Source organism: Magallana gigas, chromosome 8 (assembly GCF_963853765.1).
Source record: "Magallana gigas chromosome 8, xbMagGiga1.1, whole genome shotgun sequence".
NCBI lineage: Eukaryota > Metazoa > Mollusca > Bivalvia > Ostreida > Ostreidae > Magallana > Magallana gigas.
The window spans coordinates 25,587,490-25,614,250 of NC_088860.1; the positions used below are offsets into that span (position 1 = coordinate 25,587,490).

Below are 26,761 nucleotides of genomic sequence, written 5' to 3' on the forward strand. Positions count from 1 at the left end.
ACGCGGCACAAGCGACTGCTTCTAAAAATAGAATAAAATGCAACTGCTCTATTTTTACCGCAGTTAAATGGCTATTTCGATTATGTTCATATGCAATGTAGCATTTGATATCAGGCTGTTATGAAGAGAATAACAATATTTAAAAATGGCACGCCAGCAGAAGGAAGGGTAAGCAATGATAAATCGTACATCGCTTTTCACTGATGTTGTTGTTCAGCTTTTACTGTAACAGTGTATTAATGTATACTATAAATCGTTTCATTTCATCTGGTCATATCAAGTTACCCAATATCCTATGGTTTGTTGCTGTTTGTTTGATTTATGTTTATCCCATTTCACCGGCCCTCTTTGCACTTTAGGGCGAAAAAATCATTTTGTTCGTTTAGCAAACTGGCAAATAAGAATTAAGTTGAACAATCCACACTTTGCAAATACTGCAGTAGATATAATTGTGTTTCTTTACAGTTTGATCCTAAATTAATTTTTTTTCTTTGAACAAATGGGGAAACCTGTAGAAAGAATAATCTTACCATGACCTGCAGGCTACGCTCAGCCAGGTTAAACCAGACAATTGCCATTTTCACAATATAGAATATTCTATCAAGGGGAAATCCATCATCGGGCAATAACACTTACAAGATGAGCAAGTCATCCTGTCCTATTGTCTATCGACTCCATTATTTAGAGGTTGGGGATGGAGAATTAATATTCAAATTACAAAGTATTAGACCCGAAATTTACCAGCTTCTGTGAGAATTCATTGTATCATTACCCCTAAAGATGATGGCCTAGATAACATTGCAAGTTTGGGATCAACTATATAGGTTTTATACCCTACAACTGGCTATTTTTTTTTTAGATTGAAATTATTAATACAAAGATTTATTCTTATTTTTATTTTTCAACAGTTACTGCTTGTGTCACCAACACATACATTTGAAGAAATACTAGAAGAATGCAGCCTAAAGTTGGAGTTGAATGCAAAAGCATTGTATACTGCACAAGGGGCACTAGTAGATAATGTAGTTTTCATCAGGTGTGAATTACAATTTTTTATATGTTAATATTTACTATATGATTCTAACAATAAACATTTTCTTGTAAAGCCAATTTACATTTTAGAATTTTAAAGGAAGTACTATAACTGTCCTCAACTTTTCCACCCAGCTATTTTTTTTACCTAATTAATCAACATAATTTGTTTTGTTTAGGGATGATGATGTATTTTATGTCTCAGATGGCAAACCTTTTATGGGTAAGTTTGCAATGAATAAATTGAAAAGTATTCCAATATTTTGCTTCAAAATTTTACAACATTAAATAACAACATTTTTTTATTTGACTAAGTCAGTGTCAGAAGTTGTTTTTAGGCCACCCCAGTAAATAATAATATCATTTTTGAAATGTACCAGTAAAAATTGACGAAGGGGAATAGGAAGTTGAAAGAATTTGTTTTTATTTAATAACTGTTTTAGTTATTTTTAATGAAATATGTTCAGACCAGTAAAAATACAAATTTCATAGAAAATTATATGAAGAAGATTTATCTTTATTGACTACCAAAGGAATTTCATTGCAGAATTTCTTTTGGATGCTACAACTTTATCAAAATCTGCGAAATATATTATATATGCATTATATTTATTTTAGAGTGCATGTGTATGAAGTCAGTGCAGTAATGTTCAGATTCCTTTGATTCGTTAAGGTCCGTCCAAGCCACAAGCAGCTGTGATTCGTCCAAGATCGTTTTCCTCCATCAGCCCCAGAAATGATTGTAAGAGGCACTCTAGAACCCCCACTGAGGGCACCACCACAAAATGCACTTGCAGTAGTTCTGAGTGGGTGACACTGAATGTTGGAGGTCATATGTTCACCACAACAAGGTCAGAAATGTAAAAATTAAAGCAAGTAGAAAATTCATAGACAGTTGTATATACTTTCCATTTTTTATTTTTCTTCCTTAATGTGATTCTTTGTGAAATTTTTTTTAGTATGATCTAAGTGTATTTAAAGGTATCTACCATTTAGTTGTTTGTGCTTTGTATTTGTACTCAGTATTAAATTATTAAAATTTGAGGTTCAAAGATATTTGAATTCATGAAGTTATTATTTAAAAAATTTGTCATCCTTTTTATTATGTTTCACAGAAGTACTTTGACTCAACAAGAACCAGAGAGTATGCTGGCCAGGATGTTCTGTGATGAAGATCGTGAGTTTATTTGTTTACTAATTTGAAATTTTGGAGAAGAATATAATTTCATATGCTTTCAAATACTTACACTGTTGTGAAACTATTGTACATTCCTTATTTTACGTCAGTATTTAATTCTGCTATCCTGATGTTTTGTATCAAACTGAGAGAACATAAAATTGTGAGCACTGAACTTTTGTAATGATTATATAGGGTATGCATCTATAAAAAGTTAAAGCAAGATATCAGAGTCCAAAAGGGAAGCTTTTAACAATTTTAAGCAGACATTTTAAAATTCTTTGTGTTTAACAAGGACCATCAGTATACTTCAATTGTATGTACTTTCATAGAATGGTATAGCAGTGTTGATGGCAGTGGAGCCTATTTGATTGACAGAAGTCCCCGATATTTTGAACCAATCCTCAACTACCTCCGGCATGGTCAGCTGGTCCTAGATAAAGATATTAACCCTGAAGGTAACACTACAATGTACATGTCTTAAGGCTGAACAAGCTACACTGAAGAATATTAATACATATAGGGTTCTTATTCGTATGTTCTGTGTGTAAACATAAGTCTACTTCCTAGGTATAAAACAAATTTACAAATTAATTGTACGAACTACTAGTAGTACTTTTAATATTTTACTTGTTCACTGCTTTTATTTACTTTATTCATCTTCTACTTATCAAATCAACCAATTTTTTCAAAAATCTATTTTGGTTGTTTTGAGTAGCATATTTGATTGGAATCGACCAACTGCGTTTCTTGAAAGAATAAAGTAGGTTTAGACTCATGCATTCATTTAGTTAACTATGAAATATCTGTAGCTACTGTAACAGTGAATTTTAGGGGCTTTTAGGAATACAAGATTAGTATAAATTACAAGAACATGTATTATGTAGATTTTTCTTTTTTTCATTGCAGGAGTCCTTGAGGAAGCTAAATTTTTTGGCTTGACCTCACTAATGGAAATTCTGGATGAAGTAATTGAGGTAAAATTGCCATATAAATCCAAAACATCAGTAGCATTTATATGTTAGCATAAAGGTGACTGATTGTGGTCTATCTCTCTCATTAGTATTAATAGTCCGTCCCAAGATATTTATGCGGAACATTTGGATGATTTTTAATAAAAATACACATACCTGTGAAAGGAGTGCAATTGAAATCGATGAAAGGGAAAATTTCCAAGATGACTTCATTCACTCATTATCATTTTCTCTCGTAAAAATTCACAGGAACGAAAACAGATTTTCTACGGAGATTTACAATGGGGAATGTTGATATCTTTTCTCCATTCGGAAGTCACTCTGAATACCTCACCCAATTTTTCAATGTTATCATCCACGTACCTTCATTTCTCTAGCAATGGAAAATCCCTCCATAGACTTTTTATATTTAGCCACGTATTGAAACCTGACAAGCTATAGGGGCGTTTCAAAAGGGAAATCTTGGGATTTTTTCATACTATTGAATGACCATTGTTTGAACCAAGAGGTATTTATAAATTTTGAATGATTTAAGAAAATATGCAACAAAAAGATCTTGGGACAGACTAAAGGATTTTACACTCTAAGATCAAAGACTTGGAGGAAGAATTGTGCTGTTTTTATTCCTTTTTTTCTTCCTTCTTTATCAAGGGTCATGCATTACTTTATTACTTTATACTCCATATTTTGACACTGAGAGGTCAGAGGTCTGTGTAAGTGTAGGGTCAAGGTTATTGAATAAAAAAAGATAAAATTTGCTCCCAGGCAGCTTTTTTTTTGTTGCAAAATTGAGCAAAATTTTATTATATATCTGTTAATGGTTTGATTTGCTTGAGAAATAAAGTATGAGTTTTCGTGAATGTTGCAGAATAACCTCTGAGGTCGAAAAATGTTGTATTGAAATTTAAAAGCCGAGGCTTTTATATTTCAAAGAACATTTTGAGACCGAGGAGGTTATCATGCAATATTCACGAAAACAATAACTTTATTTCTATTCTACTAACAGCCCAGTTTTTCTACAGATTGTTTCTCCTAAATAGAGACGATCTAGATCATTTTGACGGCTGTTCCATGTAACCCCAACGGTTTTGTTAGTAATGTTTACATGTGTATCGATCAAAGGAATCACATGCAGATGAAAGACTTTTTCTTAGGATTTTAATACTCTTCACTTATTTATTAAATATCTTTGAATCACATTCCTTATATTTTAAGGGCATTTTAATTCGATTATTACTACTACACGTTATATATTTTATGTAAAAACACACTGTGAAAATGTGCTAGGGAGGTCCTAGGAACAGCCGCATTGATCTCTTAAAAATAAAAATTTGAGGCATTACACATTGTTTTGACCGGGACTAACACGTAAAATTGACATGGTTTTAAAACTTTTTACGGTTTGAAGTTGTTCTTCCATGATCAGTGCGAGACAAATAGGTATTTCTGATCTGATAATTTACTGATGACATTTGTATTAGAGAATAATGTCTGCTGCATCTCTTTGATCTCGGCAATAACTGTAGTAGAATTATGGACATTTTACTGTGGATTCATTAATAATCATCATCAGTTCACACTTATACTGAATTATGGGCACCATATTTAGATACAAAAGACAACCAATTAATACACAATCTCTGAAAACAAAAACAAAAATTGTTATTATTTCGAATTTGTTTAATTCCAGAAAAATCAGGTGCCAGATGACAGTACACCCATCAACAGGAGAGAGTTTGTTCTCCGCCTCCTGTCCACTCCCACCAACAAGGAGCTACGCTGTCAGGTAAATACAGTGTACACCCACAGTACAGTGTACACTCTCAGTACAATGTACACCAGAAGTACAATGTACACCCTAAGTACAGTGTACAACCCTAGTACAGCATTCACCCTCAGTATATTGAACAACCCTAGTACAGTGTTCACCTTCAGTACATTGTACACCCCTAGTACATTGTTCACCCTCGGTAAAGTGTACACCTCTAGTACAGTGTTCACCCTCAGTACAGTGTACACCCCTAGTACAGTGTACACCCTCAGTACATTGTACACCCCTAGTACAGTGTACACCCTCAGTACATTGTACACCCCTAGTATAGTGTTCACCCTCAGTACAGTGTACACCCCTAGTACAGTGTTCACCCTCAGTACAGTGTACACCCCTAGTACAGTGTACACCCTCAGTACAGTGTACAACCCTAGTACAGTGTTCACCCTCAGTACAGTGTACACCCCTAGTACAGTGTTCACCCTCGGTACTGTGTACACCCCTAGTACAGTGTTCACCCCAGTACAGTGTACACCCCTAGTACAATGTTCACCCTCAGTACTGTGTATACCCCTAGTACAGTGTTCACCCTCGGTAAAGTGTACACCCCTAGTACAATGTACACCCATAGTACAGTGAACAACCCTAGTACAGTGTTCACCCTCAGTACCGTGTACACCCCTAGTACAGTGTTCACCCCCAGTACATTGTACGCCCCTTGTACAGTGTACATCCTCAGTATATTGTACACCCCTAGTACAGTGTTCACCCTCAGTACAGTGTACACCCCTAGTACAGTGTTCACCCTCAGTACAGTGTACACCCCTAGTGCAGTGTTCACCCTCAGTACAGTGTACACCCCTAGTACAGTGTTCACTCTCAGTACAGTGTACACCCCTAGTACAGTGTTAACCCTCAGTATATTGTACACCCCTAGTACAATGTACACCCCTAGTACAGTGAACAACCCTAGTACAGTGTTCACCCTCAGTACATTGTACACCCCTAGTACAATGTTCACCCTCAGTACATTGTACACCCTCAGTACATTGTACACCCCTAGTACATTGTTCACCCTCGGTAAAGTGTACACCTCTAGTACAGTGTTCACCCTCAGTACAGTGTACACCCCTAGTACAGTGTACACCCTTAGTACAGTGTACACCCCTAGTACAGTGTACACCCTCAGTACAGTGTACACCCCTAGTATAGTGTTCACCCTCAGTACAGTGTACACCCCTAGTACAGTGTTCGCCCTCAGTACAGTGTACACCCCTAGTACAGTGTTCATTCTCAGTACAGTGTTCACCTCCAGACGCCCTCAATCACATTGTTTTGCTAGTGAACCTTTTGCATTTGAGATGATGCATTAAAATTTAGCCGCAAATACAAAATGTAGAACCCTGATAAAAAAAATTCAGTAGTGCATGTACTTAAAACCAGCACATGAAATTAATGCCTGTTATTGGCATTCCAGAAAACAATAATGCTGGAAGTCCACAATTTCTTAAATGATTTGTCATCAGACCCTCAGAAAATCTAAAAGTTATTTTATCTCACCTTATCCAGGGCATGAATTTTACCAATGCTAACTTATCCAAGCTAGACTTGAGGTATATCAACTTTAAGTATGCTGTCCTGAAGAATGCTAACCTGAGTGGAGCCAACCTGTCATACTGCAACTTCGAGAGAGCTGACCTCTGCCATGCTGTTTTAGATGTAAGTTCATGTATATCAAGAAGGGTTTTTTTGTGGGTTTTTGGGCAGAATTTACAAGATCATAGCATATTGATTGTATGCAATTAAATTTGTAGAATTATTTTTCATGTTTTATTTATTTAAATAAACTATTTAAAAATTCCAAACTTTTTTACTCTTCTTTCCTCTGTTAGAATTGGATTATGCCTTTACTCATATGAAATCTGAATGAATGTCTTAATGATAAATGCAGTTATGTTCATTCAAATGGAAAATTATACAAAATACATATCCAAAAAGAGAACCAGCCAGTGCATATAGTGATATAAATATGGTTAATTTTAAAAAAAATAGGTACAGGAAAAGTGAGATAAGATATGTGCAAATGAAGAAGATTTTAATCTTTTTATCAACATCGAATGCATTTTTCTTCTTTGCAGTCTGCGAACTTACTGGGAGTGAAAATGCTATGTGCAAACATGGAAGGAACATCATTACGGGGGTGTAACTTTGAAGATCCTGCAGGCAGTCGGGCTAATATGGAGGGTAAACGAATGCATAAGATTAAAATATATTAATTCCTATATATTCTTGGCATTTCAGGCTTGTCTGGGTGATTAATGAACTTGTGTGTTTTTGTTAAGGTGGATAACCCCCAGATAAGAGAGATAGCTCTCACAGAGATGAATAAATATCATTTTTTTTTATAAATTATTAAAAATGACAATTTCTGTTCAGTTTTGTCCCACAATGCATACTAAAATTATGGAGGGAGTTCAAATTGTTCTATGGATTCCTTTTGGATATTAATTATCACTGTAGAAAACTTTTACGTGAGCAAACAGTGGAACTCAAATGTGTTACATTAATGCTTAATGTACAGTTAATTTCTAGTTTGGTTTGATGCATTCTTGATAGATGCATACCAGGTTACATAGTACGTGTACTGTTTATATAGAAAATTGTCTGTAAACATGTAAAAAGGGTCACAGTATCAGTAACTGGTATCTAACAGCGTCGGTTTAATGATATAGAAAATCTAAAGTATACGTAAAGTACTGGTAATTTTTTAACTCTTGATTATGTATGGAACAGGTGCCCTGATGAAGAGCGTGAATTTGGAAGGAAGTCACATGGCTGGGGTAAATTTACGAGTGGCAACTTTAAAAAATGCCAACTTACAGAACTGTGATCTAAGAGGAGCAGTATTAGCAGGAGCAGATCTAGAGGTATGTCACTTGTTAATGAATAAACATGACAGGTATTATATTTTCAAGGTGCAAGAAAAACTTGATTTTATATTTATTGTTATATATGTATCCGTAAGCATTTAAATACTTTACATGACATTTACTGATTTATTACACATGTAAAGATAAATATAACCAGTGACTTGTAATTATGATAAAATTTATTTCACACCTGTACATGTATTACACCCCTTTTGGAATTTTATCTTGCACCTTACATTCAAGATGTGTTAGCCCTTAATCTTCCAACTCCTCAGGCCTTGCACCTTAATTAAAATTTGAGTACTATATACGGGGTTATTTTCGCCCCATTTAATTTTCGCCCTTCTACGGTTGTAAACAGTTTCGCTCCGTCTTGAATTCGACCAGAAGCAGTTGTCTTTAAAGAGTGATAATTAGAAACATTTGAATTTGCCCAGTCTTAAATTTGCCCGCTGACAACAAGGGCAAAAGGGGCGAAAATTAAACGGGGATGAATATTTCCCTGTATACAGTATTGGGCTGATATAGAAACAGGGATAAGGGAATAAAGATGGTCATCATTTTCTATTATTGTGAAGAAGATTTTTACTCTTTTCAGAACTGTGATATGTCGGGTTGTGATCTCCAAGAAGCCAACCTGCGAGGGGCCAACTTGAAGGGAGCAGCTCTAAAACTTATGTTGAATCCCCTCCACATGGCCCAAACAGTGAGATAAGAACCAACCAGAAGACATTTTATTTTTGGCGACATTAACAGTTTCCCCCAGTGGGAAAACAGACAGAGTAATTGCACATTGATACAATATATATACATATGAATAGCACTAAAAATTTAGCCAAAGATGTACATTTTTATTTGTCTCAGGAATCTGTTCAAGGCTTCCCATAATGCTCTCTTGTTTTGTCTCTAATTTAGTTGGAGAACAGGCGTCTCTGATTTTTAAGTGTAATGTTATGTCATGTGCTGTGAAAGATGTAAAAATGGAAATAATTCATCAAATATTTTGATTGCTAAATATTTACAGGAATACATATTAAAATGTTCTGTTCATTCATGCTTTTATTAAAGGGGCATGGTCCTGAATTCATTGGAAACTGTTTTTATTTTCTATTTTTAATGTTTGAAATGCTCTCTATAATATTTCTAATGCTTTGCCAAAATTTGAATATCAGTTGATCCAAACAAAGCATGTGACATGTTTGTTGCACAAATACAATTCCACATTTTAAAAAAAAATTGGCAATGGACACTCATACTACATGTGTGTACATTTATTTTCAAGTAATCTGGGAGCATGAGGCATTTGAGCTTGCTCGCTTTTTCTTTCAATTAAACGAAGGTAGTGTTACACTGTTAATAATCTGGCAAACAATTATTTGGTGAGCACCAGGTCCAACTCCTCTCTCCTGGGAATACCTAACATTTCGTACTTGATATGCCATTTATTGAGCATAAGACAAGCACAGAGCATCGTTTTTAATTTCCATCGATCATCTAATTCTGATTAATTATAAATTTGCAATTTCTCATTGTTCCAGAACAGTGGATAGTTCAGTTTCCTTTTTTTTTTTAAAATTCACTTTTAGATAACTCGGTATAAATTTAAAAAAAGGTTGATTTGTAAAATTAATAAGGGGATAATCTGACCCCTCTTTGCGATGTGCCAACAGACTAAATACTAGTAAACGGAATTAATAAAATGTTTCATAATTTTTCAAATTATAATGTGCTAGTGCATTGGTCTGCATTTTCCCTTGCCATTTATTTCGTCCATTTCTTCAATAACCGAGTTCTCGCTCTTTAGCCTAAATTCATTACAAGGCAAGTACTCCAACGAGGTCACGTTGTCAACCTCCTCTGGCTGAGAATGCAAGCAACAGAAGAAGGAGGTTCTTTCTCTGAATCGGTGTAAGCATTGCTTTGCTGATTTCGTGTCCATTGCGGGAACGTCGAATAGAAAACTTGGCTTGGGCCTAATGAATGATCTTTTGGACTTGGGTTTTGACATTCCGAGTTCGTTGATTTTGAGCGTCCTTTCGTTATGGCTATACTTCACACACTGATCTACAAAGCACAAAAATGATATAAAGATTTAATATGAAATAAATCAGTAATGAATTATTAAAGGAGAAAAAAGGTTTATTTCAAGCGTTACTTAGATTCATACTTGCGTATAAGAAAAGTTCGTATACGTTGTTTTCATCATCAAGTTCATAGAAAATAAAGAAACGATTGTCTGGATCTTCAGGTGATATCGGTTGTTGAATCTGTATAGTACATGTTATATCAAGAATCTTGAGAAAAATATTATGTTTAACAACACAGTTTAAGCAAAGAGGAAACTTGTGTATAAAGTATACCCCTTTTTTCTCTGATGATGTCAAAACCATGTGTTTACATAATAGTGAAAAAATGTACAACATTTTTTTTATATGCTGAAATACCTGAATCATTATTTCTCTGTTGTCGAGATCCGCCACTACGTCATAGACTTGATCGTCTGCGCGGCAGGTTATTGTGCAGATGTACCGCACCACAGGACGTTTATCCAAATAGATTATACACTTGTAAAACGTGAAATTGAACAAATCTGTAACATCATTAAAACATCTTCTTCAGAATTAATACGTTAAAAACAAATTGATTGATTAATTTGAGCGATAAACTAATGGAAGAAATGCAACGAATATGTCGTCAGAATGAACTGACAATTACAGAGAAAGACAGAACAGAAATACACTTACAGAACTGTAATTCCTCTTTTTTTATTCCCATGCCTGTCAGGGTTTTTGTTTCCGGCTGAAATCGAACATATGTTCCCGGGTTTTCTCCTTCGATTTTTATACAGCTCTGGAAGCCGGGTCCCGTCCGCTGGAGAGGTTCATGTTTTCGAGTATGCCACAATTCGCCCTCATTAAACTGAAAGAAGGTGCCTCGTGAAAGCTGCAAACTTTCTAGTATTTGGACTACGTAAAATGAAAAGTTTATTTTTTAAATTAAACAGGTAAATTTCGTGCTATAATTTTTTTGTTATTTTCATAACTGTTACACTTGACGCTCACACATAAAAGTGCAATACCTTACCTCGCAACTTTTCTCGCCTTGGAAGTTCAATTGCACTGTGATTTCTGATATTTTCGACGATGTATTCCAACGCCACAATGTCTGCCAAAAATGATAAAATAATATAAATCAAAATCAGAAAAAATACATGTATTTTTTATTTTTAAAAATAATCAAACGTGTACCAGTTTTAATCGCTTTTTCGAAGATTTTTTCAGACTTTCCACCTCTGAATTTAGGGCACATTTAAAAGCATTGAAGTCTGAGTCCTTTACATCATTTCCATCGACTCGAATTATTCGATCATATTTCCTACAGAAAGAAAAATGTACACGAAATATTACAATACACTTAATTGTACCAATTGAATGAGTTGGAGAGCGAAAAGGACATTACCTGAATTGGCTCAAAGGTCTAACTCTGATCTTTCTTAATAAGATATTTATTGGTCTTAAAGGGACTTGGACACGATTTCAGATCAAAAAATTTATTTTTATTTTTTATGTATAAAATGATTTATTGGAGCCTTTTAAATGATTGACAAAAATATTGAATGTTAAAGTCAAGTTACAAGCGAGATACAGAGGTAAGAATTGGTTGTTATGTAAACAAAGCTCGAGTTTTATAGTTGTTTACAAAAATGTAATGTTGGGAATTACCATTTCTTAGACAAAATGACATGTAAAAACGATTTAAACTAACTCAATATCTTAATAAATACTCTTATCAACAAAAGAAAGATACATTTGATTGAAATTTACACCAATACAACACATATGTAAAAATGACAATATACGAGCTTTGTTTACAAAACAAAGAACTATGAACTCTGTATCTTGCTTATAACTTGATATTTGACTTTCAAATTTTGACATAGCTTTAAAAACTTCTATTTTTATCAGTATAAATATTGAAAATGGAAAAATAAGATTTGAACATTATAAGTCAAATCGTGTCCAAATCCCATTAAATACACAAGAAAATGAAACGGGCGGACGGACAGAATATAATGCTATGCTGTAACTACTCATTCAATTTTGAAGGGTTCCATAACAATTTAAAACTAATATTCTCTCTCTCTCTCTCTCTCTCTCTCTCTCTCTCTCTCTCTCTCTCTGTGTGTGTTATGATAACACCTACCTAATTTCAGAAACGCCCTCTCCGACACTGCTGACCACATGGTAGTATCCATCACGCTGTTTCCGTGAAGCAGCAAAGGTTACCATGGTAACCAAAACTTCCTGGAGATAACACAACTCACAGGAATTGGAACTGTCCACTTCGTCATTGGCCATCCCAGCGTCCACAGAACTCTATAGCGGATCCAAGCAAGCATTAAAACACTTAATGTGATCGAAGATTCATGAAGTCCGGCACATAATTCCAAAAGGGACCATTTTAGTCCATTTTAACTTCATGCATAAATTTCGTACAATCAAGTTACAGAGAGAATGATGTAAAAATGAGCTTATAGCCCCTTTGATTATTCACGACGCCTTTCTAACATTTGTTTTTAGTGATAAGATTATATTCATTCAAAAGTACTAGTAATTAAAGAAACTTCAACAAAGTTCAACTCATATTTCTTTGCCTAATTCATGGAAGCTGTCGGAGTAGAATTTGGTTTACTTATCAAATAAAAAAAAATTGATGAACGGTTGAAATATTTCAAACATATATTACATGTTTACACATACATGTGTACGTAAACATATATGAATGTTTAAGCTTAAACTGTGTTACAGTTGATAACACACTCTTAAACTTAATACGCCATTTAGTCAACGATTAGAGCTTTCCTGTAATAGATCTGTCATTTTTACAGCACTTCAAAAATACTTATGTTCATTAACAACTTTAACAAAAAACAAAACAAAAAACTTTTCCACTTAGATTTAGAAAGATGCTATTCAAAAATACTTTCGTTCATAAACAACTATAACCAAAAAAAAAAAATACTTTTCCACTTAGATTTTAAACCCTAAGAGGAATTTTTTAGTAAATGGCTATGTAGTTTGGATTATTGTACTTTAAAACAACTCCTTTACAGACAATGTACATCCGCGATTATCAGAACTTTGCTCTGGTCAAGCAAAGTATTAAAAATCATCATATTTACATGTAACAAAGAATAAACAATAAAATAAAAAGAGTTTAAAACGCTAATGTTGGCTTCTAAAAATTATGATTATGAAGTACAATTGTTAAGGCTTGAAATTAATTTTACTCACCTCTGATTCGCTGGAAGAGGATGATGACGAAGAAGAAGATGAAGACGACGACGAAGAAGACGAAGAAGACAATGAACGCTTTCGATGTCTGCGCAAAAGTGTCTTCGGCGACACAGATTTCTTTTTATTCACAAGATCGATGGAAATTCCTATCGTCTGCATCTCAGGCGCAGACGACAGCGATAGTCTTACCGCCTCGATGGAACGTTTGATGGACTAGGTCCGATTACTTGATCGTCCTACTTTTTCTTAAAATTTGTTTTTGTTTTTTCTCTGAATCCTGTTACTCGCTAGACAAGCATTTAAACCTTCGATGATTATTTCTGACAGCGATACTGAATGTTGATCCTCCTCGATTCACTAATCCAGGTTAAATGTTTTATCAGTACATTGTACATCCCTAGTACAGTGTACACCCTCAGTACATTGTACAGTCCTAGTACATTGTCCACCCTTAATAAAACGTACACCTCTAGTACAATGTTCACCCTCAGTACAGTGTACACCCCTAGTACAGTGTACACCCCTAGTACAGTGTACACCCTCAGTTCATTGTACACCCCTAGTATAGTGTTCACCCTCAGTACATTGTACACCCCTAGTACAGTGTACACCCTCAGTATATTGTACACCCCTAGTACATGTATAGTCTTCACCCTCAGTACAGTTTACACCCCTAGTTCAGTGTTCACCCTCAGTTCGTTGTACACACCTAGTACAGTGTACACCCTCAGTTCGTTGTACACACCTAGTACAGTGTACACCCTCAGTTCGTTGTACACACCTAGTACAGTGTACACCCCTAGTACAGTGTACAACCTCAGTACAGTGTACACCCCTAGTACAGTGTTCACCCTCAGTACAGTGTACACCCCTAGTTCAGTGTTCGCCCTCAGTACAGTGTTCACCTCCAGACGCCCTCAATCACATTGTTTTGCCAGTGAACCTTTTGCATTCGAGATGATGCATTAAAATTTAGCCACATTTACAAAATGTAGAACCCTGCAGAAAAAAAATTCAGTAGTGCATGTACTTAAAACCAGCACATGAAATTAATGCCTGTTATTGGCATTCCATAAAACAATAATGCTGGAAGTCCACAATTTCTTAAATAATTTGCTATCAGACCCTCGGAAAATCTAAAAGGTTTTTTATCTCACCTTATTCAGGGCATGAATTTTACCAATGCTAACTTATCCAAGCTGGACTTGAGGTTTATCAACTTTAAGTATGCTGTCCTGAAGAATGCTAACCTGAGTGGAGCCAACCTGTCATACTGCAACTTCGAGAGAGCTGACCTCTGCCATGCTGTTTTAGATGTAAGTTCATGTATATCAAGAAGGGTTTTTTGTGGGGTTTTTTGGCAGAATTTACAAGATCATAGCATATTGATTGTATGCAATTAAATTTGTAGAATTATTTTTCATGTTTTATTTATTTAAATAAACTATTTAAAAATTCCAAACTTTTTTACTCTTCTTTCCTCTGTGAGAATTGGATTATGCCTTTACTCATATGAAATCTGAATTAATGTTTTAATGATTCAAATGGAAAATTATACAAAATACATATTCAAAAAGAGAACCAACCAGTGCATATAGTGATATAAATAAGGTTTATTTATGAAAAATAGGTACAGGAAAAGTGAGATAAGATAAAAAAAATTTTCATCTTTTTATCAACATTGAATGCATTTTTCTTCTTTGCAGTCTGCCAACTTACTGGGAGTGAAAATGCTATGTGCAAACATGGAAAGAACATCATTACGGGGGTGTAACTTTGAAGATCCTGCAGGCAGTCGGGCTAATATGGAGGATAAACGAATTCATAAGATTAAAATATGTTAATTCCTAAATATTCTTGGAATTTCAGTCTTGTCTGGGTGATTAATGAACTTGTGTGTTTTTGTCAAGGTGGATAACCCCCAGATAAGAGAGATAGCTCTCACAGAGATGAATAAATATCTTCCTTTTTTTTAAATTAAAAGGACAGTTTCTGTTTAGTTTTGTCCGACAATGTAGACTGAAATTATGGAGGGGGTTCAAATTGTTCTGTGGATTCCTTATCACTGTAGAAAACTTTTACATGAGCAAACAGTGGAACTCAAATGTGATACATTAATGCTTAATGTACAGTTAATTTCTAGTCTGGTTTGATGCATTCTTGATAGATGCATACCAGGTTACATAGTATGTGTACTGTTTATATAGAAAATTGTCTGTAAACATGTAATAAGGGTCGCAGTAACAGTAACCGGTATCTAACAGCGTCGGTTTCATTTTTATAGAAAATCTAAAGTATATGTAAAGTAATGGTAATTTTTTAACTCTTGATTATGTATGGAACAGGTGCCCTGATGAAGAGCGTTAATTTGGAAGGAAGTCACATGGCTGGGGTAAATTTACGAGTGGCAACTTTAAAAAATGCCAACTTACAGAACTGTGATCTAAGAGGAGCAGTATTAGCAGGAGCGGATCTAGAGGTATGTCACTTGTTCAGGTAGATTTTCATTTGATACAAATGATATTTATTCATTAAACATGACAGGTATTATAATTTCAGGGTGCAAGAAAAACTTGATTTTATATTTATCGTTATATACATGTATGTATCTGTAAGCATTTAAATACTTTACATGACATTTACTGATTTGTTACACATGTAAAGATAAATATAACCAGTGACTTGTAATTATGATAAAATTTGCTTCCAAGCGGCCACCTAACACCTGTACATGTATTACACCCCTTTTGGAATTTTATCTTGCACCTTACATTCAAGATGTGTTAGCCCTTAATCCTCCAACCCCTCAGACCTTGCACCTTAATTAATATTGGAGTACTGTATACAGGGTTATTTTCGCCATGTTTAATTTTCGTCCTTCTAAGGTTGCAAACAGTTTCGCCCCATCTTGAATTCGACTAGATTTAGAAGCAGTTGTCTTTAAAGAGTGATAATTAGAAACATTTTAATTTGCCCAGTCATAAATTCGCCCGCTGACAACAAGGACAAAAGGGGCAAAAATTAAACGGGGGCGAATATTTCCCTGTTTACAGTATTGGGCTGATATAGGTATATTGATATAGGGATAAAGGAATAAAGATGGTCATCATTTTCTATAATTGTGAAGAAGATTTTTACTCTTTTCAGAACTGTGATATGTCGGGTTGTGATCTCCAAGAAGCCAACCTGCGAGGGGCCAACTTGAAGGGAGCAGCTCTAAAACTTATGTTGAATCCCCTTCACATGGCCCAAACAGTGAGATAAGAACCAATCAGAAGACGTTTTATTTTTGGCGACATTAACAGTTTCCCTTCAGTGGGAAAACAGACAGAGTAACTGCACATTGATACAATATATATACATATGAATAGCACTAAAAATTTTGCCAAAGATGTACATTTTTATTTGTCTCAGGAATCTGTTCAAGGCTTCCCATAATGCTCTCTTTTTTGTCTCTAATTCAGTTGGAGAACAGGCGTCTCTGATTTTTAAGTGTAATGTTATTTCATGTGCTGTGAAAGATGAACAAATGGAAATAATTCATCAAATATTTTGATTGCTAAATATTTACAGGAATACATATTAAAATGTTCTGTTCATTCATGCTTTTATTAAAGGGGCATGGTCCTGAATTCATTGGAAACTGTTTTTATTTTCTATTTTTAATGTTTGAAATGCTCTAAATACAATTCCACATTTTAAAAAAAAAATGGCAATGAACAATCATACTACATGTGTGTACATCTATTTTCAAGTAATCTGGGAGCATGAGGCATCTGAGCTTGCTCACTTTTAATTTCAATTAAATGAAAGTAGTGTTACACTGTTAATAAACCGGCAAACAATTATTTGGTGAGCACCAGATCCAACTCCTCTCTCCTGGGAATACCTTACATTTCGTACTTGATATGCCATTTATTGATCATAAGACAAGCACAGAGCATCGTTTTGAATTTCCATCGATCATCTAATTCTGGTTAATTATAAATTTGCAATTTCTCATTGTTCCAGAACAGTGGATAGTTCAGTTTCCTATTTTTTTTTTAAATTCACTTTTAGATAACTAGGTATAAATTTAAAAAAAGGTTGATTTGTAAAATTTAAAAAGGGGGTAATCTGACCCTCGTTGCGATGTGCCAACAGACTATATAAACGGAAGTAAAAGTCATTTCCTTTTTAATGTTTCATAATTTTTCAAATTATAATGTGCTAGTGCATTGGTCAGCATTTTCCCCGTTGCCATTTATTTCGTCCATTTCTTCAATAACCGAGTTCTCGCTCTTTAGCCTAAATTCATTACAAGGCAAATACTCCAACGAGGTCACGTTGTCAACCTCCTCTGGCTGAGAATGCAAGCAACAGAAGAATGAGGTTCTTTCTCTGAATCGATGTAAGCATTGCTTTGCTGATTTCGTGTCCATTGCGGGAACGTCGAATAGAAAACTTGGCTTGGGCCTAATGAACGATCTTTTGGACTTGGGTTTTGACATTCCGAGTTCGTTGATTTTGAGCGTCCTTTCGTTATGGCTATACTTCACACACTGATCTACAAAGCAGAAAAATGATATAAAGATTTAATATCAAATAAATCAGTGATGAATTATTAAAGGAGAAAAAAGGTTTATTTCAAGCGTTACTTAGATTCATACTTGCGTATAAGAAAAGTTCGTATACGTTGTTTTCATCATCAAGTTCATAGAAAATAAAGAAACGATTGTCTGGATCTTCAGGTGATATCGGTTGTTGAATCTGTATAGTACATGTTATATCAAGAATCTTGAGAAAAATATTATGTTTAACAACACAGTTTAAGCAAAGAGGAAACTTGTGTATAAAGTATACCCCTTTTTTCTCTGATGGTGTCAAAACCATGTGTTTACATAATAGTGAAAAAATGTACAACATTTTTTTTTATATGCTGAAATACCTGAATCATTATTTCTCTGTTGTCGAGATCCGCCACTACGTCATAGACTTGATCGTCTGCGCGGCAGGTTATTGTGCAGATGTACCGCACCACAGGACGTTTATCCAAATAGATTATACACTTGTAAAACGTGAAATTGAACAAATCTGTAACATCATTAAAACATCTTCTTCAGAATTAATACGTTAAAAACAAATTGATTGATTAATTTGAGCGATAAACTAATGGAAGAAATGCAACGAATATGTCGTCAGAATGAACTGACAATTACAGAGAAAGACAGAACAGAAATACACTTACAGAACTGTAATTCCTCTTTTTTTATTCCCATGCCTGTCAGGGTTTTTGTTTCCGGCTGAAATCGAACATATGTTCCCGGGTTTTCTCCTTCGATTTTTATACAGCTCTGGAAGCCGGGTCCCGTCCGCTGGAGAGGTTCATGTTTTCGAGTATGCCACAATTCGCCCTCATTAAACTGAAAGGTTAGAATACTGAAAAGGTGCCTCGTGAAAGCTGCAAACTTTCTAGTATTTGGACTACGTAAAATAAAAAGTTTATTTTTTAAATTAACCAGGTAAATTTCGTGCTATAATTTTTTTTTATTTTCATAACTGTTACACTTGACGCTCACACATAAAAGTGCAATACCTTACCTCGCAACTTTTCTCGCCTTTGAAGTTCAATTGCACTGTGATTTCTGATATTTTCGACGATGTATTCCAACGCCACAATGTCTGCCAAAAATGATAAAATAATATAAATCAAAATCAGAAAAAATACATGTATTTTTTATTTTTAAAAATAATCAAACGTGTACCAGTTTTAATCGCTTTTTGGAAGATTTTTTCAGACTTTCCACCTCTGAATTTAGGGCACATTTAAAAGCATTGAAGTCTGAGTCCTTTACATCATTTCCATCGACTCGAATTATTCGATCATATTTCCTACAGAAAGAAAAATGTACACGAAATATTACAATACACTTAATTGTACCAATTGAATGAGTTGGAGAGCGACAAGGACATTACCTGAATTGGTTTAAAGGTCTAACTCTGATCTTTCTTAATAAGATATTTATTGGTCTTAAAGGGACTTGGACACGATTTCAGATCAAAAAAATTATTTTTATTTTTTATGTATAAAATGATTTATTGGAGCCTTTTAAATGATTGACAAAAATATTGAATGTTAAAGTCAAGTTACAAGCGAGATACAGAGGTAAGAATTGGTTGTTATGTAAACAAAGCTCGAGTCTTATAGTTGTTTACAAAAATGTAATGTTGGGAATTACCATTTCTTAGACAAAATGACATGTAAAAACGATTTAAACTAACTCAATATCTTAATAAATACTCTTATCAACAAAAGAAAGATACATTTGATTGAAATTTACACCAATACAACACATATGTAAAAATGACAATGTATTTACAAAACAAAGAACTATGAACTCTGTATCTTGCTTATAACTTGATATTTGACTTTCAAATTTTGACATAGCTTTAAAAACTTCTATTTTTATCAGTATAAATATTGAAAATGGAAAAATAAAATTTGAACATTATTAGTCAAATCGTGTCCAAATCCCATTAATTACACAAGAAAATGAAACGGGCGGACGGACAGAATATAATGCTATGCTGTAACTACTCATTCAATTTTGTAGGGTTCCATAACAATTTAAAACTAATATTCTCTCTCTCTCTCTCTCTCTCTCTCTCTCTCTCTCTCTCTCTCTCTCTCTCTCTCTCTCTCTCTCTGTGTTATGATAACACCTACCTAATTTCAGAAACGCCCTCTCCGACACTGCTGACCACATGGTAGTATCCATCACGCTGTTTCCGTGAAGCAGCAAAGGTTACCATGGTAACCAAAACTTCCTGGAGATAACACAACTCACAGGAATTGGAACTGTCCACTTCGTCACTGGCCATCCCAGCGTCCACAGAACTCTATAGCGGACCCAAGCAAGCATTAAAACACTTAATGTGATCGAAGATACATGAAGTCCGGCACATAATTCCTAAAGGGACTAAGTCCATTTTAACTTCATGCATAAATTTCGTACATTCAAGTTACAGAGAGAATGATGTAAAAATGAGCTTAGCCCTTTTGATTATTCACGACACCTTTCTAACATTTTTCTAAAAGTACTAGTAATTAAAGAAGTCCCAACAAAGCCAACTCATATTTCTTTCCCTAATTCATGGAAGCGTAGAATTTGATTCACTTATCAAATAAAAAAAATTGATGAACAGTTGAAATATTTTAAACATATATTATACATGTTTACATACATGTGTACGTAAACATATGAATGTTTAAGCTTAAACTGTGTTACAGTTGATAACACACTCTTAAACTTAATACGCCATTAAGTCAACGATAAGAGTTTTCCTGTAATAGATCTGTCATTTTTACAGCACTTCAAAAATACTTATGTTCATTAACAACTTTAACAAAAAACAAAACAAAAAACTTTTCCACTTAGATTTTAGACCCAAAAGAAGAATATTTTAGAAAAATGCTGTTCCAAAATACTTTTGTTTATTAACTTTAACTAAAAAATACTTTTCTACTTAAATTTTAAACCCTAAGAAGAATATTTTAGTAAAAGGCTATGTACATGTAGTTTGGATTATTGTACTTTCAAACAACTCCTTTACGGACAATGTACATGCGCGGATCTAGAGGGGGGGGGGGGGGGGGGTCGGGGGGGTCCCGACCCCCCCCCCCCCCTGGAAAATGAAAATTTATTAAATTTACATAGTAAATTTACATCGCGAAAATATGCCTCGGACCCCCCCCTGGCAAACACAATTATCCTTCGGACCCCCCCTGGAAAAAATTTCTGGATCCGCGCATGATTTACATCTGCGATTATCAGTACTTTGCTCTGGTCAAGCAAAGTAATAAAAAAAAATTATCATATTTAACGAAGAATAAAAATTCAAATGAAAAAAGTTTAAAAGGCTGATGTTGGCTTCTAAAAATTATCATTATGAAGTACAATTGTTAAGGCTTGAAATTAATTTAACTCACCGCCGATTCGCTGGAAGAGGATGATGACGAAGAAGAAGAAGACGACGACGAAGAAGAAGACGACGACGACGAAGACAATGACCGCTTTCGCTGTCTGCGCAGAAGAGTCTTCGGCGACACAAATTTCTTTTTATTCACAAGATCGATGGAATTTCCTATCGTCTGCATCTCAGGAGCAGACGACAGCGATAGTCTTACCGCCATGATGGAACGTTTGGTGGACTAGGTCCGATTCTACTTGATCTTCCTACTTTTTCTTTAAATTTGTTTTTGTATTTTCTCTGAATCCTGTTACTCGCTAGACAAGCATTTAATTAAACCTACGATAAATATTTCTGACAGCGATACTGAATGGTGATCCTTCTCGATTCACTAATCCAGGTTAAATGTTTTATCAGGAAGAGGAGTGGGGTCTATACATGTATGTGTACATGGATATGTCAATACTTCCTTCTCATCAACTTATAGAAGAAATAAAACTACATCCTCTTGAAATAAGAGTGGAATAAGGAAACAGCATTCAAGGGCGACTTACTATAATATACAGTGAATAGTATTTTTCATACCTTTGTTTAATTCACAAAGTATTGTAATGGTTATTAATGACTAGGTGGATAAAGAGGGGGTTACGAGAGTGACCCCCTCCCCCAACCCCTTGAAAAAAATGAAAAAAAAAATAGAGTAAGGCCTTAAAAAAAAAAGTTGTGTGTTTCGGGTAACCCGACCTAACCTACAAAAATGGCCCGATCCTACCATTTTTAGATGCCTGATTTTATCCGACTGTGAATTTTATCTTATTTCCAATAAAAAATACGTTTTTAAATATGAAACAAACATTCTTAGGATTCAGGCAACAACAAAAATAGATAAAATAAAAAAAAATCCCCACCTACCTAACCTAATTTTTTCATCAGTGTTACCCTAACCACACTATTTTTTTTTTTAGGCCTAAGCAGAGAAAACCCGGAAAATGCAAAACAGGTAAAGGAAAGAAATAGAGTTAAGGAAAATGGGAAATGTAAAGGGAAATGTTACATTTTGCTATATTTTTCCAGATATGTGTGTCAGTGATAGCACAAAGCATCTGTCAATAAGACATGTGACACATTTACAAAAATTTACATTAATTCTCATTTAGAAGACAAGGGTGGTCAACAAACTTGCCATCTAATAAATTACCATCTAGAGGGAAAAATCCGAACAGGGATTATGAGCTACCGGGTATTTTCCTAAATCTTCTTACAGAGCTCCTCTGGTAATTCAAAGGAGTAAAACAAATTTTAGAATGGTTACGACAATCGAGTCGTCTTAACAATGTTTTCAAGGTACTATGAGACACGCGATTAGTATATTTTCAACCGGTTTAAAATTTTCATATTTTACAAGATATATTTTAAGAAAAAATATGTTTTATTAATTATGTTTTAGAATTTTTAGGAAAGACGAAAGTTATAAAAGCCCAGCAGGATTTGAACTCATGGCGTACAGATTTGTAAATATCCCTCTTTTCGGTTGCGCCACATTTCTTTGTATTATTGGACAATTACGTCATTTTTCAAGAAGCTGTTTTTACATAGATATTTTATGCAATAAATTGAATTTGTGGTTAAAAAAGTTTCTCAATATAAACTTGTTTCCATCTTTCTGTTTTTAAAAAGGTTTTTTAAATGGAACTTGAATTTCTTCAAAATAATGTGTAGTATATAGCAATGAGAGAGAGAGAGAGAGAGAGAGAGAGAGAGAGAGAGAGAGAGAGAGAGAGAGAGAGAGAGAGAGAGAGAGAGAGAGGGAGAGAGAGAGAGAGAGAAAACACCAAGTAATGTAACTGATTTCTCAGTTGAAGCTTGAAAAGCTATAAACACCACTCCAATATACACAAGGATATTTAAATATGATAAATTTAGTGATGAAATTATATTTAAAAGAAAACAGGAGAAAAGGCGTCAAGATAAGATCTGGCACAAAGAGTCAATATTGAATGTTAAAGGGGGGGGGGGGTCTCACTCTGTTTGATGATCATTTAGATAAAAACAAATGACTTTAGATCGATCAGGATCCCCCCCCCCGTAACCTCCTGAGTTAAGTCCCACTTGAATATGCGGATGGAGAGGGGGAGGGGAACCCCACAAAGAAGGAAATTCTACAACTAATACTAGTACATGTACATGTACCTTGATTTGGAACACCATATAAAAACACACACTTCCTCTAAAGAAGGAACATATTAAAGTCCTAAACAATAATCGTTTGAAATTAAATCATGCATGATACAAGTCTTTAAAGGTTCATTCATTATCCACCTACATATCTTGATTTTATATCTAGCCGAATAAATCTATTTCCTCCTTCATGTCTGAAACAAATTGTATAATAAGTGTTCCTGGGTCTGACGGGTTTACTTAAGTGGTCCAAACTCGTGTACTTATATAAAATAAAATTAACAAAATTAAATTAATTAATAGATCTAGATTAATCAGTTACACCCCTTTTATTTGCGTCATTAGATAAAACCAGCTGTTAACAGAGACTAGTACTACTAGAAAACACATACTATGCACTATTGTAAAAGACAGTCCTATAAAAGATAGTCTAAACATACTATAAAAACAGACTGGTACTATAATAATAATTATTAAAAATATCCAAATACTTTAAAATCATTTTAGGATAGACACTAGCATTTGTTTATTCTTATTTACTTTGATCAAATTTACTAAAACATCATTTTTCTGCTTAAAAAATATTTTCTATGAATTTCAATATACAATGTAAGCTTGAAGCCAATTTTGTTTCCATTTTCGGATCATGGTGGGAAAAAAAATTCGTGATACGGTAAAACTTGCGCAGGCTCTAAAATCATTCAATGCACGTGCACAAATGAATATCGATTATATTTCAAGAATAATTATATAAGATATCATTCTTGGATTTTCCTGGGGGAAATATTGATATCTTCTCCATTTCTGAAGAATATCGATTGTCATTTATATAGAAACTGACAAGACTGAAGTCTACACGTCCCTGTTCTAACTAGTTCAAAAACTGCGTTCAAATGCATTGTTAAACACTACCGTTTTCATCGTTTATCGATTTCTTTTTTTATGTTAAGTTTGCTGGTTTAAGAAGGTTGTTTAGAAATTATTGAGACAACATAAATATTTCCCTTTCAAAGTGACGAATTTTGGTGAAATCTGTCATAAACAAGAAATATTTTTTTTTGTAATATTTTGTTTACGAAGGAACATAAACAAGTCGGTGGTCGGGGTACCGGTGTCGCATATTTAAAGGTCCGCCCCGTAAAATCATCTAATGATGTCACTGACTAGAAAATTTTCACATTAAAAGAAATAACGGCATCCTGGTGTACTTTTTTGGTGAAAATTGAAGTGTGTACCCCCCCCCCCCCCGGAAATAAGAGTAAATCTCTCAATAATTTCCGAATAGCTCTCGAATTTATCTTGAGCGATCTACAATTATTTTTAAATTAAAGTACAGGTTGGTCACGCAATCAGATCCCAAGATGTCCGATTGTCATTGTCATTGAAAGATCACGAATCAGCCGTATCGATATATCCCTCCAAAATGTCAAATTTTAACACCTTAAAATTTACATTGTGTACTTACTTTATATTTTATAAAACTATTGTATGATTAAAATATTGAGGTTAAACTTTATATGATTTTGCAAACAGCGCGTGTGGCATAATAGTGCATGCCATTTTAAAAAAGCAGACTGTGTATTTAATTTTGTTATACTTTCATGTTTTAAAAATACTGAAATCTGATTGGTTAAGACGCAGTTCATAATCCGTTCTATTTCCCTCATCGTTAGCAACGCACTTAGCAACGGGTAACATTAAAAATTGTTATACTTTCATGTTAAATACTGAAATCTGATTGGTTTAGACGCAGTTCACAATTCTTTCTATTACCCTCAGCGTTAGCAACGCACTTAGCAACGGGTAACATTAAAAATTGTTACATGCGCGAAAATTATGCGCGTACGGTTCGCCGTAGAATTCACGTTATTTCTATGTAAAAGCAGTAAAGTTTTCTTTAAAATTAAGACATTCAGTATAACAAAATAAATAGTGCCTGTTTGGTAGGATAACAGTTGAAATTGACACCCCGAGAAAACCATTGTCAACCTCCGCGACACCCCGAGAAAACCATTGTCAACCGACGCGATTTCTCGGGGTGTCAATTTCAACTGTTACCCTCCCAAACAGGCACTATTTATATAATACCAGACAGCAGAAAGTAAGAGCGTGATCCACAGAATGTGCCCCAATTTGGGCAACATGCCAATTATCGATAATATTTTATAAATATTTGTTGGTGTAGCTCGGTTGATTCGAACTGGGGTCCCTTGGATCTTTGGACTGCCGCCTGGTTTTGTTCAACTTTGTTTAATAACTAGCTGACTCAAGTATGTCCTATCATCTTCCCTTTTTTTTTATTAGGACAGGAAATAATTTCTGTTCGGCTTAGCGAAGAGAAAGTGTTATCATTGACAATGATGCTAAAAATGTAAATAATTACCCTATATAAATAAACTAAAAAACAATTACAACTTTATTCATAACCATAAATAAAAACAGTATGTACAATCACAGAAACAAATCAAGCAATATCTGTTACAAGCTAAGATTTTTTGCTTTCAAGTTAAGCTTTGAAAATATGTTAAAATTAAGCTTATTAATTGTTTCATATGGATTTCATTTGAAAAGGATACACACGTGAAATTCATGAACTTTAACATACATTAATTTTATGTAAAATAATATTGCTAATTAAATCATTGTAATATAAAAATGATTTTCACATTATCAAATTCCAGTGTATGCGTTATCTTAGTTATGTTATTTCAATATGACAATTTCAACATTTAACATTAATTTCACGTGTTCCTCTGGTAAAAAAAAAGCTAGTTGAGAAATTCATAACTCAAACAAGGAGGGTACAAAGCCATGTATATCAATCAGTGGGGTTTATTTTTCATGTGTCATAACTTTTTTATATTTGCGTCAGTCATTTTAAGTTTTTAATACCGTAACATGCCATTCCAAATATAATTTCTATGTATTGGATTTTGCGACATAAAATAAATTACAAAAAATGCGAAAATTAAATCAGCGTAAAATAATAGGATATATAGATATTGTACTTAGGAAATGTATGAATGAATGACAATGACAAGAAAAAAACCAAAGAAAAGAGAATTCAGTGTTTAAAAGTGATAAAAATAATGTTGGCACATAAATGTAAAGCATCAAAACAAGGACAGGGTTGAGCAGTTAATCAATTATTCACTTCCTTTATCTGACATATCACAAAATTATCAATACACAGGTCAATTTTAATTCATGCACAATTATACAAATTTAATATATTCAAGAATATTTCCTAAATGAATAAAAATTTACAACCCAACCTGTATTACCTAAATGTGGATTCTAAACCCAACCATGATGTACAAATTAATTATATCATTTTATTCTTCTGAGAGTTGAGTTGTTGAAGGGTTTCATTCATGATCTTATTATCCATCAGTGCTTTAATATATTTGATGATCATGAAACCCTAAACACATCTAAAACTTCCATATAGC

The 26,761-nt window shown here is 34.1% G+C and overlaps 2 protein-coding genes across 7 annotated transcripts; one reads left to right on the forward strand and one right to left on the reverse strand.

Annotated features, from left to right (window-relative positions):
• Nucleotides 1–6: 6 nt before the first annotated feature.
• Nucleotides 7–16,824, forward strand: LOC117690565 (BTB/POZ domain-containing protein KCTD9). 3 transcript variants are annotated; one of them, XM_066070409.1, is made up of 12 exons: nt 7–168; nt 909–1,036; nt 1,212–1,255; nt 1,706–1,883; nt 2,148–2,209; nt 2,542–2,667; nt 3,119–3,186; nt 4,874–4,969; nt 14,348–14,497; nt 14,888–14,992; nt 15,526–15,660; nt 16,329–16,824. In XM_066070409.1, the coding sequence occupies exons 1-12, from the start codon at nt 121–123 to the stop codon at nt 16,443–16,445; spliced, it is 1,257 nt and encodes a 418-aa protein (XP_065926481.1). In that variant the 5' UTR covers nt 7–120; the 3' UTR covers nt 16,446–16,824. The 3 variants fall into 3 exon arrangements, with proteins under 3 accessions (XP_065926481.1, XP_065926480.1, XP_065926479.1); XM_066070408.1 differs by lacking the exons at nt 14,348–14,497; nt 14,888–14,992 and adding exons at nt 6,524–6,673; nt 7,093–7,198 and having other exon boundaries at nt 8–168; nt 15,527–15,660; XM_066070407.1 differs by lacking the exons at nt 14,348–14,497; nt 14,888–14,992; nt 15,526–15,660; nt 16,329–16,824 and adding exons at nt 6,524–6,673; nt 7,093–7,198; nt 7,748–7,881; nt 8,483–9,449 and having other exon boundaries at nt 8–168.
• LOC105322991 (uncharacterized) lies at nt 9,116–21,542 on the reverse strand. Of its 4 annotated transcripts, none has more exons than XM_066070403.1 (8): nt 21,151–21,542; nt 12,088–12,260; nt 11,133–11,259; nt 10,969–11,049; nt 10,629–10,803; nt 10,329–10,474; nt 10,052–10,151; nt 9,116–9,948 (listed from the first exon to the last, which is right to left on the reverse strand). In XM_066070403.1, exons 1-8 carry the CDS (start codon nt 21,352–21,354, stop codon nt 9,614–9,616), a joined length of 1,341 nt encoding a protein of 446 aa, XP_065926475.1. In that variant the 5' UTR covers nt 21,355–21,542; the 3' UTR covers nt 9,116–9,613. The 4 variants fall into 4 exon arrangements, with proteins under 4 accessions (XP_065926475.1, XP_065926477.1, XP_065926474.1 ...); XM_066070405.1 differs by lacking the exon at nt 21,151–21,542 and adding an exon at nt 13,179–13,590; XM_066070402.1 differs by lacking the exons at nt 9,116–9,948; nt 10,052–10,151; nt 10,329–10,474; ... (2 more) ...; nt 11,133–11,259; nt 12,088–12,260 and adding exons at nt 16,886–17,727; nt 17,831–17,930; nt 18,109–18,254; ... (2 more) ...; nt 18,926–19,052; nt 19,888–20,060 and having other exon boundaries at nt 21,151–21,541.
• Nucleotides 21,543–26,761: the final 5,219 nt, after the last annotated feature.